Source organism: Otolemur garnettii, unplaced genomic scaffold (genome assembly GCF_000181295.1).
Source record: "Otolemur garnettii isolate 467f Iridium unplaced genomic scaffold, OtoGar3 scaffold00021, whole genome shotgun sequence".
Classification (NCBI taxonomy): Eukaryota; Metazoa; Chordata; class Mammalia; order Primates; family Galagidae; genus Otolemur; species Otolemur garnettii.
Window position 1 is genome coordinate 7,153,590 of NW_003852416.1, and position 18,725 is coordinate 7,172,314.

General features: G+C 41.8%; 1 protein-coding gene across 4 annotated transcripts in view; it reads left to right on the plus strand.

Annotated features, from left to right (window-relative positions):
- ABLIM1 (actin binding LIM protein 1) overlaps positions 1–18,725 on the plus strand; it is a 333,243-nt gene that overhangs the window by 100,019 nt on the left and 214,499 nt on the right. The window contains exon 1 of one of the 4 annotated variants that reach the window (XM_003787146.3): positions 13,197–13,903. The exons of the other annotated variants lie outside the window; for them this stretch is intronic. Within the exon in view, the coding sequence (XP_003787194.1) occupies positions 13,840–13,903 (64 nt within the window). The 5' untranslated portion in view covers positions 13,197–13,839. Of the gene's footprint in view, positions 1–13,196; positions 13,904–18,725 lie in introns of those variants that run through there. 4 annotated transcript variants of the gene reach the window in all.

An 18,725-nucleotide genomic window follows, 5' to 3' on the forward strand; every position in this document is an offset into this window, starting at 1 on the left:
ATGCCACGGCACTCTACCCAGGGGGAAAGCTTGAGGCTCTGTCTCAAAAAAAAAAAAAAAAAAATTTTAAATCCTGCAAGTTCTTATTCTCTAATTGGTCTTCCCCAAATTTGTAAGTTTCATTCATCCCACTAAAATTCTTATGTAACTCACTGGAATATCTGTGCTATTTCCAAAGCCAGTATATTAAAAAGAAAATATATTAACGATTATTTGCAATTTGCCTTTTTACTTGTTATCAATAAAGACATCTTTCACTTGCAATGTGGTATTTAGAGAGAAAGCTTGAAATCAGAAGACTGAAATCTTACTTAGGTGATTTTCTCACCTCATCTTCCCAAGTAACTAGGAATACAGGTGGGCACCAGTAGACTTGGATGATTTTTCTTTTAATGTGGAGATGAGCTCTCCCTATATTTCCAGGCTGGTCTTGAACTGCTGGCCAAGGGATCCTCCCACCTAACCTTTGCAGAATGGTGGGATTAGAGGCATGAGCCATGCTCAGCCCCAAATCTTATTTTTTAGCTTACTATTCAGAACAAATAAAAATAATAAAAACCAGTCAAGTGAAGTTTTAAAACTCAACATTTTAGAATTCTAAATATCTGATTCTATTGATGCAACACAAAGTCAAAATTCAGCAATTTTTTTACCTTGGATGTTTGACGATTTCTATAATTTAAATGGTATAATGAATCTCACATACCTCCCCACCTTCAGTAATAATCAACACTCTAACATTCTTGTTTTATGTACACTTCTACTCCCTCTATTATTATTTTTTAGTGGTTATTTTTAAGGTACAATTGATGTACATTGAAACATACAGATCTTGGCTCAGCAAAATTTTTACAGATGGGAACACTCATGTCACCCATACCTCTATCCCAACATTGAACATTTCCATATCCCCAGAAATTCCCTCATGTTCCTTGTCCTTATACCCCCAGATGACCATAGCCCTAATCAGATTTGCCTGTCCTAGACCATCATATAAATGGACTCGCATACTGCGTGCTGTTTTATGTGAGGCTCCTTTTGCTTAGCATAGGGTCAGTGTGATGCAAACATTTTGTAAGGTGTAGGAGCCCACTCCTTCTTGCTGCTGAGTAGCGTTCCACGTATAGACAGATCACAATCTTACTATTCTGTTGATGAACATTTGTGTTGTTAAATGTGAATAAACGAATATGAATAAAGCTGCTGTAAACATTCTTGGAAAAGTCTTTGTGTGCGTGTGGTTTTCTGCTTTTCTTTCTCTTGGTTAAAGATGGAGATGCAGAATTGCTAGGCCCAAGAGTAGGTGTATATTTAACTTTAGAAGAAAACATCAAACCTGTTCCTGAAGCCATTTTATATTCTCATGAGAAGTGCATTAGGGTCCTGGTAGTTTAACATCCTCACCCACATTTGGCATTTTCATTTGGTATAGTTGTATTTTATTGTGATCTAACATACCCCCACATAAGAGAAAAACTCAGACTTAACAAAAATGGGATGGGTGAGGAAGAAAATCAGAAGACAGGGCATTCCAAGAAAACCTCTTAAAAAAGCTAGATTTCATTCAATGAGCTACAATTAAGAGACTGTTAAGATCTTAAATATGCTATTAATACATTCATTTTGCTTACGAGAGTTCATCCAGCTGTTTGTCTTTTTTCTCCATCTTATTAGCATTTGGTTCACTCTTTAATTCTGAAGGCTTGTGCCTTCCTTCAAGACTGGAGAATTTTCTTTTTTTTTTTTTTCATTTCTCCCCTCTACTTTCTCTGTTCTTTCTTTTTGGAACTCTTATTACACGGATATTGGACCTTCTCCATATCTCTTAATTCCTCTCTTCAATCCTTCTTTTACTTGGCTCGAACCTTTGGAAGATTGCCTAGATATTTTTTTCTGGCCCATCTAATAAATTTCCTTTTATTTTCATAATCATTTTCAATTTCCCCAAACTCTCTTTCTGATTTCTCCTTTCATTTTTGCCCATCTTATGGCTATAATGTGTTCTCAAATACTTTAAGGGATATCAATTTAAGTTTTGTTTTGTTTGTTTGTTTTGTTTTTTTGTTTTTGGCAGGGGCCAGTTTTGAACCCACCACCTCTGGTATATGGAGCCGGTGCCCTACTCATTTGAGCCACAGGCCCCACCCAGGCATTACTCTCCTTTTTTTTTTTTTTTTTTTTGCAGTTTTTGGCCGGGGTTTGAACCCACCACCTCTGGCATATGGGGCTGGGGCTCTACTTCTTTGAGCCACAGGTGCCACCTTCAATTTGAGTTTTTATTTGATCCTCTTCTGTTAGAATCCCGTTCATGTGTTTATCTTGGTCCCACTTTGCTTTCCTTCCATGTCTTATCTGGGTCTTCATATTAATATAAGTTAGAGAGTTACTAGGGAAATTAATAAGGAGATTTCCATTTGGGGGATTAAGTTTTCCTTCTGTTTCTTTACGGGTGTAACTTTCCTCCATAGTTGTGTTGGTTTGCAGTCTCTAAAATATAATCTTCAGTATATGTAATAATATATTGATCTAAAATCATTGTTACTTTAAAGCACTTATTTATCACATATCAAAGGAAATGGCAAAATGATCTTTTAGGAAAAATCCTAAGGAAGATTATTGAATTTTATGTTTGTATAATAAGATTGTGAGACCCGTGTGTAAAACTTGATGTAAAACTGAAATTAAAAGTTAGGGCTAAAGTAATGGGGTTTAGACCAAAGGATGGGCGTGGGCTTTCCTTGTAAACGCAAATGTCACTCTCATACGTGTCTTGCTCTGTTTCTATTGTGTCATGGTTTGGATGCCTGTAAACCTGGAACGTGTAATTTGTTCTGAGAGGCTGTTCGCACACACCCGGAGGGAAGCCAGCCTCCTGACAGGTCGCTGCCGCAGGCTCTCCTTCCTCCTCCTCGCTGGCATCTGTGGTGCGTTGCCCTGGGCTGAGTGGGCTGGCCGGAGGCTGGCTCTGGTCCCCTGACTCTCCTGCTGGGCAGGTCAGCTGTTCAGGAAGCCACATGCCAGCTCCTGAGGGCTGAGAACCACCCTGCTCAGAGCATTTGCCCCCGGGGCAGGAGAGGAGTTCTGCCAGATCCGAGTTCTTCTATCCAGTTCGTACTTTTCAGTAACTGGTCATGTCTCTGACTCAGAGTGTTTTATAAGTGCCACTTAAATTTTTAAAAAACCCAGCTGGCCCAGTGGCCTTACATAAGCTGTGACGAATGGGGTGCAGGGAGAAAGATGGGTTGGGTTGGTGGTCAGAGAACTGTTTTTCTCAGATCCCATGAACCAGAGACAAAAAGGGAAGAGGTCGTTTTGTGTCTTACCTAGAACTCCATTTTCTCCCTTTCTCCTCCAGAAAGCTCTGAGTCGTGAGTCTGAGAGATTCAGATTATGGGGAATGGATAAGCAGGCCTCAGCACAGCCCTGGTACTTACTGATCATGGACAGAAAGAGCCGTTCAGCATCTGTTAAAGTAAACTAATTCAGTATGACCGGTCCTGGTCAAACCAAACACCTGGATCCCAGACATGGCCTTCAGAAGAGAGAATAAATTGGTGTTGCTTTAGCTGCCCAGTCTGTGGGATTTTGTTATCATCACCCTTGCAACTAATTCTGCATTTTTAGCCAACAAATTCAATTCTTTCCCAGTTTTTCTCTGTAGGCAAGAGGAAGGCATTCACTGGGTGGGCCCCGGTAAGTGGCTCAGAACTGGATTCTAAAAGCAATACCTTTGACTTTCTATGGGAAACCTTTTTTTGGACTGATTTTTTTTTTTTTTTTTTTTTTTGAGACAGAGCCTCAAGCTGCCCCCCTGGGTAGAGTGCCATGACATCACAGCTCACAGCAACCTCCAACTCCTGGGCTCAAGCGAGTCTCCTGCCTCAGCCTCCCAAGTAGCTGGGACCATAGGCGCCCGCCACAATGCCCAGCCATTTTTTGGTTGCAGCCGTCGCTGTTTGGTGGGCCTGGGCTGGTTTCAAACCCGCCACCTCAGGTGTATGTGGCTGGTGCCTTAGCCACTTGAGCCACAGGCGCCGAGCCTTTTGGACTGATCTTAATCAAGTTCTGAACTATTTGGATGTCAAACTGGGATAGAAACCTAGTGTAGCAAACCAGGGAGGATGTAATTAGGAGAAATCCGCAGGTGTGCAGCAGTAATACTGGGTAGGATGTTAGCTGAGATGCGTGGATAAAGCCAGTTGCCACAAACCACAGTGCCGTGGCAGTAAAAATCTGGAAGCTCTAGTTTAAAGAAGCTGACACCGTAATAAGCTCTTGAGTTCAGAGATCAAAATTTGAAGCCTCTTGGTTTGCTTGTGCAAAGCTTAACGAATGGGACTCCTTTCTGTTGAACATGTGCTATTGCCCATCTCTTCAATGCCACTGCATTATCATTGGCGTTTCTAGCAGCAGAATTCTTTAATTTGAAAAAGTTATTGAATTCTCATAGACCCATTTCTGACCCAAGTCACAGGTTGGTGACGTTATACAGTTCTTTCACTCTCTGTGTCTCAATTTTCATTACATAAAAAGGGGGACAATTATCGCTCCCCATTTCACCGATATTATTTTGATGTTGTAAGAATGGGGTTTGCGTTTGTAGAAAGAGAGTGGATTGCAAAAGGGCTCCCCACCCCACTCAAGTTGGCTTTAAAAAAGTTATGTAGCATGGGTGGCACCTGTGGCTCAAAGGAGTAGGGCGCTAGCCGCATATGCCAGAGGTGGCAGGTTCAAACCCAGCCCCAGCCAAAAAAACTGCAAAAAAAAAAAAAATGTTATGTAGCATCTCTGAGCCTCAGTTCCCACATCTGCAAAATGCCGATAGTAAAAGTTACCGAAAGGGGTAGTGTGAGCATTAAAAAGGACCACATGGAAAGCACCTTGCATTAATCCCTACGTGTTTAACCTATGAGCTCAGTAAGTGTTAGCCATCGGCAAAGTCATGATGATATTATGCCCCAACTCCTGCTAAGGGCTTTCAACACTTGCCCTTTAAGACAGGAAGCTCAGCTGAAAGAGTTTAGTAATAATTGCAAAACTCCAGCTTCCCCTTGTAAGAGCGCCCCTCACCAGGTGTTGGCTCTTGTCAAATTTGGCTTGCATTAAGGACCCCCCGCCCCTACCAAAAGCCCCTTATAAAAGATTTCCACCTCCCTGCTTCTAGGAGTTGAGAGACTTTGAGGCATGAGCTCGCTCTTCAGCCTGCCAATCAATAAACGACCCTTGCTTAATTTGGACTCTGTGCTGGCATTTCTCTATTCCACTGGCTTCAGGTATAACAATGATGTTTTTACGTTATTGATATTACTAACCAGAGGTGAGTTAGTTGTTTTGGATACCCTTCTTAAGTATTGTGCTGTCCCATTAAAGGGGAGTCTGCTTAAGTTAGTGGAAACCATTTAGCTTGAGGCTAATGGAAAGGCCTGTAAGATTTAGATCATGGAGATAAACCCAGAGAATGAGGTCTTGTTCTTTTGACTTACAAATGCTTAACTCTCACAATATACACAATATATGCCAAGCAGGCTTTCTCCAAAACTTTCATATACATATAAATTCCCTGGAGATCTTGTTAAAAAATGCAAATTCTGACTCAGTACGTGGGGCTGGGGGTGCCTTTCTAACAAGTTCCCAGATGTGGGCAATGCTGCTGCTTTGGGTCCAGGTGTCCAGCAGCAAGGCCCTAGAGTGATAAATGAGAGAGCTAACTATGACCCCATGTTTCTAAATTCTACTTTGTATCATTTGATCTTTCTTTTCTTTTCTTTCTTTCTTTCTTTTTTTTTTTGCGGTTTTTAGCCAGGGCTGGGTTTGAACCCACCACCTCCGGCATATGGGGCTGGCACCCTACTCCTTTGAGCCACAGGTGCTGCCCTGATCTTTATTTTCTATCAATTTACAGTAAACCTTAAAAATATTTCATTTTCACTTTTTTTTTTTTTTTTTGAGACAGAATCTCATTCTGTTACTCTGGGTAGAGTACTGTGGCATCATAGCTCACAGCAACCTCAAGCTCCTGAGTTCAAGTGATCCTCTTGCTTCAGCCTCCCCAGTAGCTAGGAGTACAGATGCCAGTCACAACAACTGGCTAGTTTTTCTATTTCTAGGGTCTTCTTTTGCTCAGGCTGGTCTTGAATGCCTGAGCTCAGGTGATCCACCTGCCTTGGCCTCCAGAGTGCTAGATTACAGGTGTGAGCCTTCATGCCTGGCCTCCATTTTCACTTTTCATCTTAAATTGGCCCTGTTCTTCCTGCCCCAGCCTTGCTAATACTTACATAATATAGACATTTTTATGAACTAATGTTTATATAGGGGTTACTATACGCCAGGAACTGTTTTCCTTAAATTCTCACAACATCCTGGGTAGGTACCATAATTCTCCCCATCTTATGGGGGAGAAAACTGAGGCACGTAGAGATAAATAACTTGCCCAGATTACCCAGCTAGTGAGTAGTAAACCAGGACCATTTTAAGGACTTTATTTTAAAAAGTTTTTTTATAAATGAGAGCCCTCAGGATTGCTGGAATATTTCATCTCCTTTATCATTTTTTGTTATTCCCATTTTGGTTTTTATTGCATTTTACAAACTGTAGAGCTCCCCTTCCAGGAGCCAGTGGCTGCCATATTTATCTAGAATGCGATTTCAGGCGACTGCGGAAGCTAGGTCCTCAATGATGCTTCCTCAGAGCGGCACTTGGGCTACCTGTGGTTTGCTAAGTAGCAAAACTTTGACAGTGAAGCCAGTAAAAGTGAAAGTCACAGTGAGAACCCCTAGGTCAGAGTTTTTCAACCTTTTTTATCACACCGGATACTTATAGTTAAACCTCTGTGACACAATTAAATTATATTAATCAAAAACAAAGGGTAAGATAAAGAATATACTTTGCTTTGAACTCCTTTCAAAAATAATTTAATTAACGATCTTTAAAACTTTTCTTGGTGCACTCGTGGAAAATCACTGCCCTAAGGGTCCACATTCTTTCCACTCGTTTCCTTCTGAATTAGAGCAAATCCAATGCTTATCAACTAAACTTTATTTTCTAATTGACATTAAACTTAAGAATATTTTTACTTTTCATCTTACGCTGAAGGGGGATCTCACTACTGTCCTGCCACTGGCCTCTCTGCCTAGTGCTGTAACAACTGCCCTCCTGCAAGCCTGAACTTGTATATTTGTGGGCTGTGCTGGGAAGAGCTGCGGTGGACAGACCAGAGACGGGACATTCCTTTAGGGGCTGTGCACTTGGCGATTTGGGGAGAGCAAGTGTGCTGAAGCATGTTGTTCAGAGCCAGGGGCTGGTCTAACCCTGCCTGGGACCTGGGACTAGTCAGTTACATTTACTGGCCATCATTTTCCTTCTTTTTAAAAGGAGAGGGTTGGATAGGATGGGAAATTTCAAAGTGCGTGTTTATTTTTAACTATGGAACCCTTTCTTCAAAAGAAGTCTCATCTGGAGGCCCAGAAAATAAGCACAAGAGCTGAAATTTCTCTGGGGAAAGTTGGGGTGAAGCCCAGAACCAAAATTTCTCCCCCAGTCCCTGACCAATCCCTGAAGAGCCTCCCCCTCTGTCTGCAAGCTAGAAACCAACCAGTCTAGGTGATAGACAGGCCCCCTCTGGCTCCCACACTGTGCCTCGGGGAAAACAACTTGGGGTGTTACAGGGCTACAGTTTGGGAGAAGTATTTGACTGGTAAAGGCAGTTTTTCCCTTGACCCCAGTGCTTGATTATTAGGAATCCTGAAAAGACTCAGAAAGGCATCCTCAGTGTTGACTTATTCTGAAAGACTTAAATATTTGTTGGTTTTTGCTTTATTATCAAGAATGCCTTATCCTCTTGAATTGAGACTTTTGTGACTGGAACATTTTTTGTTGTGGTTTTTTTTTTTTTCCAGGATGGGTGTAGAAGATGTTTTGGGTAGAAGAACATTGAAGAAAGATTTGTTGTGTATTTCATTTGGTTTTTTTTTTTTTTTTTTTTTTTGAGATGGAGCCTCAAACTATCCCCCTAGGAAGAGTGCCAGTGGCATCACAGCTCACAGCAACCTCCAACTCCTGGGCTCAAGCGAGTCTCCTGCCTCCGCCTCCCAAGTAGCTGGGACCACAGGTGTCCACCATAACACTGGCTATTTTTTGGTTGCAGCCGTCATTGTTGTTTGGCAGGCCCAGGCTGGATTCGAACCCGCCACCTTAGGTGTATGTGGCTGGCGCCTTAGCCACTTGAGCCACAGGCGCCGAGCCGGGTTTTTTTTTGATAGTTCTATACAGTTGTGATGCACACTGAGACAGACCAGCCCAGTTCCCTTTGCTGAAGTTAAGTGATCTTCTTGGAAGAGATGAAAGTTGAAACCAGGCAGAGATAAGAAATTAAGAGTTTCCAAAATCAATAGTAGAGTCTTTGGAATAATTAGTTTGCTTGAGACCATAAATAAAATGGTTGTTTTCACTGGAGACTAGGTCTGAATGTTGTACTGTCAGCAGATTGTTAATTAGGCAGGGTAATCCAGAATGTTAAATTTAAAGTTCCCCCAATTAAACTGGAGCGCTGCATCCAAGTCAGTGGTACGGCCTAGGATTCTCATTCTCATTAAAATGTGGCAGATTTTCTCTTCTCACTAATTTTGAATGTAGTTTCCAAGGAGAAGGTGGTGGAGCTGGTTGGTAGTGATAACACTCAGTAAAAGATGCAGTGGAGAGAGAATGACACAGTAACATTTCTTTTACAAAGCGGTACGTGTCCTCCTGCCGTGTGCTCTGTTTCCATTCCCTCTAACCCCGCCCCCAAATGCGCCTTAAATACAGTCCCGTCTGTGTGGCACAGTCAGCAAACGTCCTCTTTCATTTTCTGGGAGAGAAGCTATATGTGGCATTCTTTGCGATTCCTGTAGCCGTATGTCACACCTAAGCCAAATGAAAAGTGGTAGTTAATGTAGACGTTGTGAAAATACACTATTAAGGCATTAAGATTTAACCAAATATTTGATCTTTTCACAATGAAAGCACATAGAGTCTCCCTGTTCTGTAGTAATTTGTTTCCTTTCAGACTTCATCATTACAACTTTTTCAGAGACTCGGAAAGATTGGAACCCAATTCTTACAGCTTTTTGTGTCGACTGAGTCACCAAACAGAAGTGCCTGTTGTTTTTCGGGGAGTACAGAATGCATTTTATTCTCTTCTAATCCAGCAAGCTGAGAGGCAGTGAGAGGCAGAGCAAAAAAAAAAAAATTGATAAAGGAAAAAAAAGGAGGATGGAGACATAGAAAGTCCATCACTATAAACTTCGTAGCTGCACGTGCAAATACAGAAACTGTCCTATAGCAAGTGCTAAGGGCATGCTGCTCTCATTATTCCGTTTGTATGAAAAAGTTCATGCAGACAACAGCATCAATCCTGGTTAATGGGCATTGACGTGGATTCTTTCAGCAGAGCTACGAGGAGAAGGCTTTGAGAATGTCAAGGGGGGGCTCTTGATCACATCTCGCTACAGGCCAGTTTTGTATCACCCAACTACAATTACTTCCAACCAGGGAAATGGCTTTGGAATGGTGATGTAATGATTCTCCCTAAACTTGAGATAGTCTGGGGAGGTTTAGCATCCTGGGCACAGTCTCGGATTCTGCTGCTTCTGTCCACACACTGGCCATCTCCCTTGTTAGTGGAATGAACTTGGGTAGTTTCTTTATGTCTTTTTGTTTCAGTTGCCTCATCTTTAAAATGGAGATGATGGTGGTACCTGTGGGTTATAAGAAATCAATGAGGGAGTGCCAGTGGTCCCAGCTTTTTGGGAGACTGAGATAGGAGGATCCCTTGAACCCAAGAGTTCGAGTTCAGCCTGGGCAACATAGTGAGACCCTGATCTAAAAAAATAATACCAGTGAGGGATCTTTGTTCATGGCCTTCAGAGAGGGAGCCCTCAGTAAATGTGAGGGACGAAACTGAATTATATAGTGACTTTATGTAATAGGAGTTGATAGCATTTTAGATAAGTCTATAAAATTTCATTTTCAGTCACAAAAAATAATGTCATAGGATCCACTTGGAAGTCACAAGCAGAAACTTGGCTGAGTAGCACAGGGCTAGTTGTATGCTATAGAGACCAATTGTAGACGCAGCTTTCTCTTTAAGGGTGGGGTGAACTGCACGCTGCTTTTAGTTCTTGAAACTAATCTCTCCAACAAAGTCACAAGCTGAGCTTGGGCTGGAACCAATGCTCTGGGCTTACAACTGAATGTCATTAGAACACAGGTTCAAGGGAAATTACAAATCAGTACTTAACGTTTTTCCTGTGCCTTTCTAGATAAGGTCTAGATGATTCTTCTTCCTTATTGACTGTGACCTTTAGTTTTTATCTTTCCCAATGGAATCATTTTTCATACAGAATTCAATTCGCTTCAAGTATCTGTCTCTTCTGCTTAGTTTAAAAGATGAGGTCAAGGCCCTGTGAATGTTTTGTCACTGGTATCTGCTATTTTTCAATTTCAGTCTCATCATAAATTACATTGTGGTAGGCTCTGTCTCCTGTCTGGTAATTGCAAAGCAGGCCTAGCCCAGGTCTTCTGACATAATCTGTTGTAAGGTATGCTGTTTGTCTAAGAACATAAGGTCATCTGTGTTATAAGGGCATGATAGCATCACGATAAGTCATACCTTCATTGCACACTGAACCATGCACACTGGCCTATCCTAACCATTCAGAATGTCACTGGGCAGAAGAATTGTCCTCTTTGTATTACAGCCTTACTAGATTGCTTGCTGACTGGTAATGAATCCACTACACTGAGACTGTAGGAGTTACAGCAGAGAAAGAGTTTAATATCACAGGTGCCGTGGGAGGAGACAGGAGGAAGTTCTCAAATCCATCTCCCTGAGGATTTGGAAGAAAGGGTTTTCAAAGACGGTCTGGGGCAATGGGCTAGGCAGTTGGGTCTGCCGATTGGCTGGGTTCTGCGTGGAACCATAGGGGTGTAGAAATTATCTTCTTGTACTGTGTCATTTCCTGGATGGGGGTCGCAAGACCAGCTGAGTCAGTTCCTTGGCTTGGGTCACTGGTCTGGGTGGGTCAGCTGTTCCCCCAGAATGCAGGACCTGGAAGATATCTCAAAAACTAGCCTTAGGCTTCACTAGGGTGATGGTAACCATGGGATTAATTAAGAAAGTTAAGAATCTTTATGATTATCAGCTGTGTGACTCCTGAGTAGCACAGAAAGCAAACTAAGAAAAAATGGCTGGTTATCTATATATTTATATATAAACTATGACTATATTTTTGCAGACTCGAGGCCCCTACCACAGTTTCTGCCTTGTGGCCCTTTATTAATTTTATAAAGGATGATTTCATGTGTACGTTCTGTGTAACCTGGGATAAATCCCTAGATTCTTCGGGCTTTAAGACTTCTTATCTTTGAAACGATGATGTAGATTATCTCGAAAACCCCTTCTAACCCTCTCCTTTCTTACAGCAGTGTTTTCCAAGCTCTGTTTTGAGGAAAGCTCATAGTTGTGCTGGGGTAGGGGGCTCTTTGGTCCAATTTAGGAAGTGCTTCTTACCTTATTCATCGCTTAGTTACAGGCACACCTGCATATTCATGCATGTCCATAGTTAAGAAATCTGTGTAACAATGCTTAATCATGCATTTCTCAAAGACAGGTGAATATGCAATTTTAAGCGTTTTTATTAGTTTTGCTAATGACAGCCACTTCTTTGTGAAGAATTTGAAGAGTATGGTTTGGGAAAAACTTCTGCTCTGGGTTTCTGAGATGACTCAGTCTCATAAGGTAAGGAACACACAGCAGTGTCCCTGATTTACAAATGACACTGGGTAAGCACAATTTCTATTGAATTGGAAACATTTGCTAAGTAGTTGGTTTCTTGATTCTAATAAAGCACGAGCCAAATTATCTCTGGTTCAACAGAAGTCAAATTTGGAGCACTGTGATCAGGGAGGAATTCCTTTCTGGGTCAACTGTTCAAAAATCAGAGTTTCAATATTGGGTTGCCTATTTGTCCCCCATGCTCTCTTCTGCCTTGTTAAATGTGCCAAACCCACAAGAGTTGCCGTTAAACTAGAACCTCTTTGAACCTCAGAAAATAGCTGTGGCACTATGTTTTTTCCCACTTCCTCCTTTTATTTTAAATCAGATCAGAATAATAATTTGAGATTCAAAAGAGTAGGCAAAACAAGGCTCTGTTACATTTTAAATGAAGGCTAACAAGAATAGAAAATGCAACTATCAGAGACTTCTGTTCCATCCTTATGGTAAAAAATCCCAAGATACTAACAATGACAAAAAAAAAAAAAAAAAACCATTCAGGCTGAAATATGGAATCAATGTCATGGGAATGTTAGGCATGAGGTATAATCAGACTTCAATAAAGGCGTCTGGCCTTTTGGCAGCAGCAAACATATGACAGTTATGCAAATCGCAAGCATTTTATCAACCAGTGATCCAGTTGTGATTCTTTGTCTGGCGCCTGGTGCTGCAGCCAAGTCAGGAGGACATTATCAGAGGCACCGAGTTCCAGGCAGTGCTCTGGACAAGGGGAAAGGAGCAGAGGGTGATCCGGGAGGGATGGCTGTTCACCAGAGGCATTTCAAAACAAAACCAAAAAGCCACATAGATGAGGAAAAGAGTATGCCAGGATCTTCACGGAATCAAACTTTGTATTCAGCCAATGTTTTCCAATAGTCTTTTTTTCCTCTAGTAGGTTATAGGCCTTAATCTTTTTTAAATCTCAGATTAATACGAGGAGGATGCACAATTAGGTTAGTAGTTTGCATTTGTAAGGTAAAGTTCCAGTTGTACTTTTTTCCTTCTAGAGGCCTTAATCTTGATATCGCCTAATGGATGCTGGGGGGTACATAGAAGAATTAAATGTTTCACCCTCATACTTGCTGATTATACCAGTTTCTTTCTCTCTTAGCCAACACGTGTATCCGATGTTTGTCCTAAGTATCTTTTCCCATTTAAATTGTGTCTTTATAACTCTTCTAATATGCAAAATCCCTGATGTTCAAAAATAACCGGGAGAAATGTTGGATTGTAGGTGGTGGATAATCTGATCCAACATCAGGGCATTACTGACTAAAGGAAAAAACTACCTCTTTCCTGAGTCTTTCCGGATGAGGTCATTGTTTACAGATGGTGCATACCTAATATAAAAAACGCTCAAAGTCCAAGCTTCATTTCAAACCAGCGCTTTGTCAGGGAACTGTTTTCAAAGCCATAATGAATAACCAGACTGGTAGTAAAAAAAACCTCTCTGAGTTCTAGTATTTTTTTTTTTTGATCTGAGTATTTAAAAAAAAAAAATAATAAAAAGCCCATCTGGATGAAATGGTAATTCATTAAGGAAAAAGAAGAGGCAGAAGGCTTGGGAAAATCAATCATATTTTTTTCTTGTTTCATGCATTTGGGTTACTATGAAACGATAGTGACCAAAGTCTGGATTCTGGATTATACAGAGTGGAGGAAAATCTTAGGAACATTCTTGGCGTGTTTTGATCATAGCTTCCCAGAAAGGAGGTTTTCTATGGGTGTGGTGTCCGTGAGCTGATGGATGTGCTCTTACAAGTGGACTTTAGAAGCGGCCGGGGTGGGGGAGAAGGGGATGAGGACTCTGTACATGAGGAAGGAGCTAGACTCACTCAGGAAACTCCTCATTCTTCCTGAGCTGGCCTGGCACACCCACGTGGGCCACACCCCTCCCTTGAGTCCAGTTCAGCCCACAAACTCCTGGGAGGAGAGCCAGGGCCCCAGCCTCTCCTCTGGGAGTGGAGGCAGTCCTTCCGTGTGCCAGCCACCTAGTGCAGAACAGCTGAAACCTTAGAGCTTTGTGCATGTTAATGACCTTGGCAGTGACTGAGCTCATGGACCCTCATCACATCATTGAAGACTGCAAAGGTTTGACTGTTGATTTTGTAAACTCAGCATAGAGACCATCTGGGGTGGACCATGTCTTTAAAGATGAGGAAAGACAAAGGGCTTTTCTATTTGATAAAATAGCTTTACACTTAGTAAATGTGTGCATGATAATACTCTGCGTGCACAGCATACATTCGTATGAAACGCACTTCTTCTATTCCAACATATTTACAGATATATCATTAATATACTGGGATGTTACAAAAGACTGTGACTGTTTTGTAGCAGGAGCCAAACTCAATTTAACCAACAGCAGGTTGATCTCTTGGGCACTTTAAAAGGCATCCTTGGTGCCTGTGGGCAAACACCTATGATCCCATTTCTGGGTATTTTGTTATAGTTTGGATGCAATGCTTTCCCTACAATTGGGTTTTATGGACCAGCCAGTGGGAGGCTGGCTTCAGGAGCACCCCTGCTTATGCTGCCAGCATCCCCAGGTGTTGACAGCCTACACCACATCCAACCTCCTCTAAGGAGGGTGGCCTGACACAATCTTGCAGGCTGCCCCGCTGAAACCAGCAGACTGTGGCAATCATTTGCTGATTCTTTTGATACTGGACCCCTTAAGATAAAAGAGTGTAATTCATCATTTTGCTTTCTGGAGAGTCAGACTCGTGGGCAATTCCAGGTAAGGCAGATAGGTGTGGTCCCTCCCGCACTTCCCATTGCTCTGCTCTTCTTGGTTTCCCAGGGCCTCTGGGGAGCTCGGATTGTCCTCCCTACCCAGGACTTGCAGGACTGGGGAGCCTGGGTCTGCTGCACTTCACATGTACACACTTGTAAAGAGAGACAAAGGAATTCAAGGTTGGCCTACACCGTAACTGATGAATAATTCATGGTGGCTTCATGTGCCATCAAATGTTTTCCTGCAAATGAGCATTACTTTGAAAGACCATGATGGTTTAAAATCTGGTAATATGGTTTTGTATTCTTTATCAATTTGCCTTAGACATGTACGGGGCAGACACAGGTTGACAAACATCAGCACAATAAAATTTAAAGCTTACCATGGCCCCACGTGGGTGGTAAACCCAGAACTCTGCTCCAACATTTTTGCTCCTGTTCTTTCCAAAGGGAAGCATCACCTGGTATTTACAAGAGATTCTTTAACCCTGTCTGGGTTCTCCTCAAAGACAGAATCTGAACTCAGTAATAACATTGTGCGTATTAATTAGAATGCATTAATGTAATACTGCATTTAGAGTCAAAAACTGATTCTAACTGATTCTAACAGACCCTAACTGAAAGGGTCTGAGTGATAAAAGCAGAAGGTATCAAAATGTCTACGTGTCTCCATTTAAATAAATTCAAAGTCCTCTGTTTTCTTGGCACTGTACAAAGAGTGGATTTGAGTTTGGATTTCCAGGAAAGATAGGGCAGGTTTTGGAAAAATCACGTGGAACACAGACTGTAAGTAAACAGAGTAAGCCATATATCTAATTCTATTTTTAGTGGCCAAACCAGAAAGAAAAACTTCATTCCTTGTCCTCATTTTTTCACTACTCTCTTCCTTTCTACTCCATGGCATCTTTTTAAGATATTCGGAGTCTTTCTACTTGCTGCCAGCTGGAATCTACAGAAAGTGTATCTCTAGAACACTCAACAGTCGACTCAAATCTCAGTCATAATTAAATTGGAAGTTGGCAAATTTTTTTGAGACTGAAAAACAGGCACACCTTATGTTTGGAACATAAGGGGTGTTGCTATTCTGTATTGTTTTCAAAGTGTTCTCTGTAGGGAATATTGGCAATACATTTTAATTAACTTTTTTTTAAATGGATATTTTGGAAGGATATGCTGTATAATAAACTAGTCTGACCATGCTCACACTTCTATTTCTCATTCTCAGTAGTTGATTCCCCGATGTTTTAAAATAACAACAAACCTTGAAGCTTCTCCTCTCTCCCTCCTTAATGATAAGTAGATTACCCTGTCCTTTCTCTCCTGGCCCACCTGGAAAGCATGAGCTTGTTAGATGGCTTTTCTAAAGAATATACTTAGAGGCAGTGTTTGCATACAATTAATAGTAATTTAGGCATATGAGAAATCCAGCCTTCATTTTATGTTAAAATTTGACTGCTAACTCTTACATCACTGACATACATTACAGGTTGGGGTGATAGCCAGGATGGCAATTGAGAATATTAAGATTCAACAAGACATATCACTAAGTGTCATTCATTTTAGAAAAGGGGAAAAAAATGCCATGTGTTGATTAGTGCTCCTTTCAGGTTTCCTACAAGACTGGAAGTGCTGGACAGGTTTTTCTGCTTTCAGAGGCAGTCACAGCTGCAGCTGCCTCTGCAAATGAGCTCTGCTGAAGCCAGTGACCAGCGGGTCAATCAGAGCATGACATTATCAGGAACGTGCCTGAGGGGTGGGAGCAGGCAGCAGCCTGGGAGTGTTGAGCACAGAACAGTCAACAACAATAGAATGGGCTTTGGGAGCTTCTGTCTGAGTCACACAGTGCCGGGCTTGTGACCATACCAGGGTACCTTGAAGGTCTTGATGGTATAGAAACTCCCGCAGCCCGGTGTCACTCTTCCTAGTAATATTTAGCAAAGAAAACCTATGACATGCTGACATGTGAATGGAGTGGTGTGGAGAGTTAGAAGGGGAGGTAGGATACACAGTGATCTTGGGAAGAAGTCAGCATTTGAATGAGTGGTATCATTTTAAGGGAAGTACGTCTCTGTTGACTATTTTTAAATGGTTTAAATGACCTACTACCCGGTTTTTTACATACAAGGTGATGCTGTCTATATGAACAGCTATGTGCATGTATAGATTCTTGAATTTAATCAGCCATTTCACTTGTAAGGCTCTTGACCTCACATTTTTTCTTTTTTTTTGAGACAGAGTCTCACTATGTCACCCTCGGTAGAGTGCTGTGGCATCCCAGCCTGCCTATAGCAACCTCAAACTCTTGGGCTGAAGCGATTCTCTTGCCTCAGCCTCCCAAGTAGCTGGGACTACAGGTGCTGCCACAATGCCTGGCTAACTTTGTTGTTGTTGTTGCAATTGTCATTGTTGTTTAGCTGGCCTGGGCTGGATTTGAACCTGCCAGCTTTGGTGCATGTGGCCAGCGCCATAACCACTGTGCTATGGGTGCCGAGCCACATTTATTTATTTATTTATTAACTTTAAAGTTATTCTCACTCTATTAGTCTGTCTCGAATCAGCAGCTTCATGAGGGAGGGTCTGCTGGTGCATCACTGAGCCCTCCCTGGACTTGGCCATAGAGCTGTTTGTTAACATTTTGTTTGTTGCCGTTAATTTACTAAGCACCTTTTGACAGGTGACAGGCACTGTGCTAGGTACCAATCAGCATAAATCTCTGTCATTTAGAATTTATAATCTAAAGGTGCACTTGCCTGTATGGGCCAATGAGGTCTGACAATTAAGTTCATAAACTTGCCACCATGGGCTTGCATTGGCAGCACTGTACAAACAGCTCAGTAAGTTCTCATAACCTGGGTATATCAGTGTCTCCCAGCTGTGTTTGTTTGATGTGTGGTGGTATATTGTTGAGTGGCTTTTGTTATCATTGTTTTGTGCTTTTGTATGCCATTGTAAGAAGGTCTGAGCTTGAATTAGGGCAATGCGCAATCATTAAATTTCTTGTTGAACTTGGCCAGAATGAAAGTGAAATCAGGGACATGTTAGTCCAAGTGTATGGGGATAATGCCATGAAGAAAATGGCAGTGTACAAATGGATTAAATGTTTCTCTGAGGGGAGAGAAAGTCTCACTGATGAAGAAAGGTCAGGATGGTCAGTCACGAGCAGAACTGATGAGAACATTGCAAAAGTGTGTCGAATTGTGTGTCAAAATTGTCAGCCAATGTGAGAAGCAGAGCAGACCATGTAAACATTGAAAAACAGAGAAACCTTAACTAAGAGTCTTGGCATGAGAAAGGTGCAGCTCCTGTATCAGGACAATGCACCAGCTCACACAGCATGGACTGTGAGGCAGTTTGTAGTCAGAAAATAAATAACTGTATTGAAACATCCTCCCTACTCACCTGATCTGGGCCCCAGTGACTTTTTTCTTTACCCAAAGATAAAGGAAATATTGAAAGAAAGACAATTTTGATGACATTCAGGACATCAGGAATCATACAGCCATAGCTCTGATGACCATTCCAGAAAGAGTTCCAAAATTGCTTTGAAGGGTGGACCAGGTGCTGGCATCAGTGCACAGCTTCCCAAGGGGAGCACTTTAAAGATGACCACAGTGCTATTCAGCAGTGAGGTAGGTAGCACTCTTTCTAGGACGAGTTCAGGAACTTAATTATCAGACCTCATATGCCAGGCAACTAACCAACAGGAGACAGCATGTCATGACTCTGTGCAGAGTGGAGAATGTGAGTGAATGATGTGAGGGGATGTCATCCCCTAAAGTCACCTAAAGTAGTTGGGATGCTAGCTAGGGGATTCCCAGAGGCTCCTTGGGGTACAAGGGCCAAAGTTGACCAAGGTTCCAGTGTGAGGGAACAGGTGTCTCTTGTCCTTAGGAGCTATTTGTGCCACCCCCGCTCACTGCCAAGCCGTAGGGGATTGGGGATTTATTTTCTACTTGCTACCATGACTTTTCTTTGGTGAATTTCAAAGTTATTTTCTTACTATAAATGTATAATTATGGACTTGTAGAAGCCAAGCATTGTCCTTTTGAACACAGCATACTGGCTAAGTGGTTGAGCAATAAGAGCAGAAAGTTTGAATTCAAATCACAGCATTGATACCTACTAGCTGTGTAACTTTGAGCAAGCTTCTTTTTTTTTTTTTTTTTTTTTTTTTTTT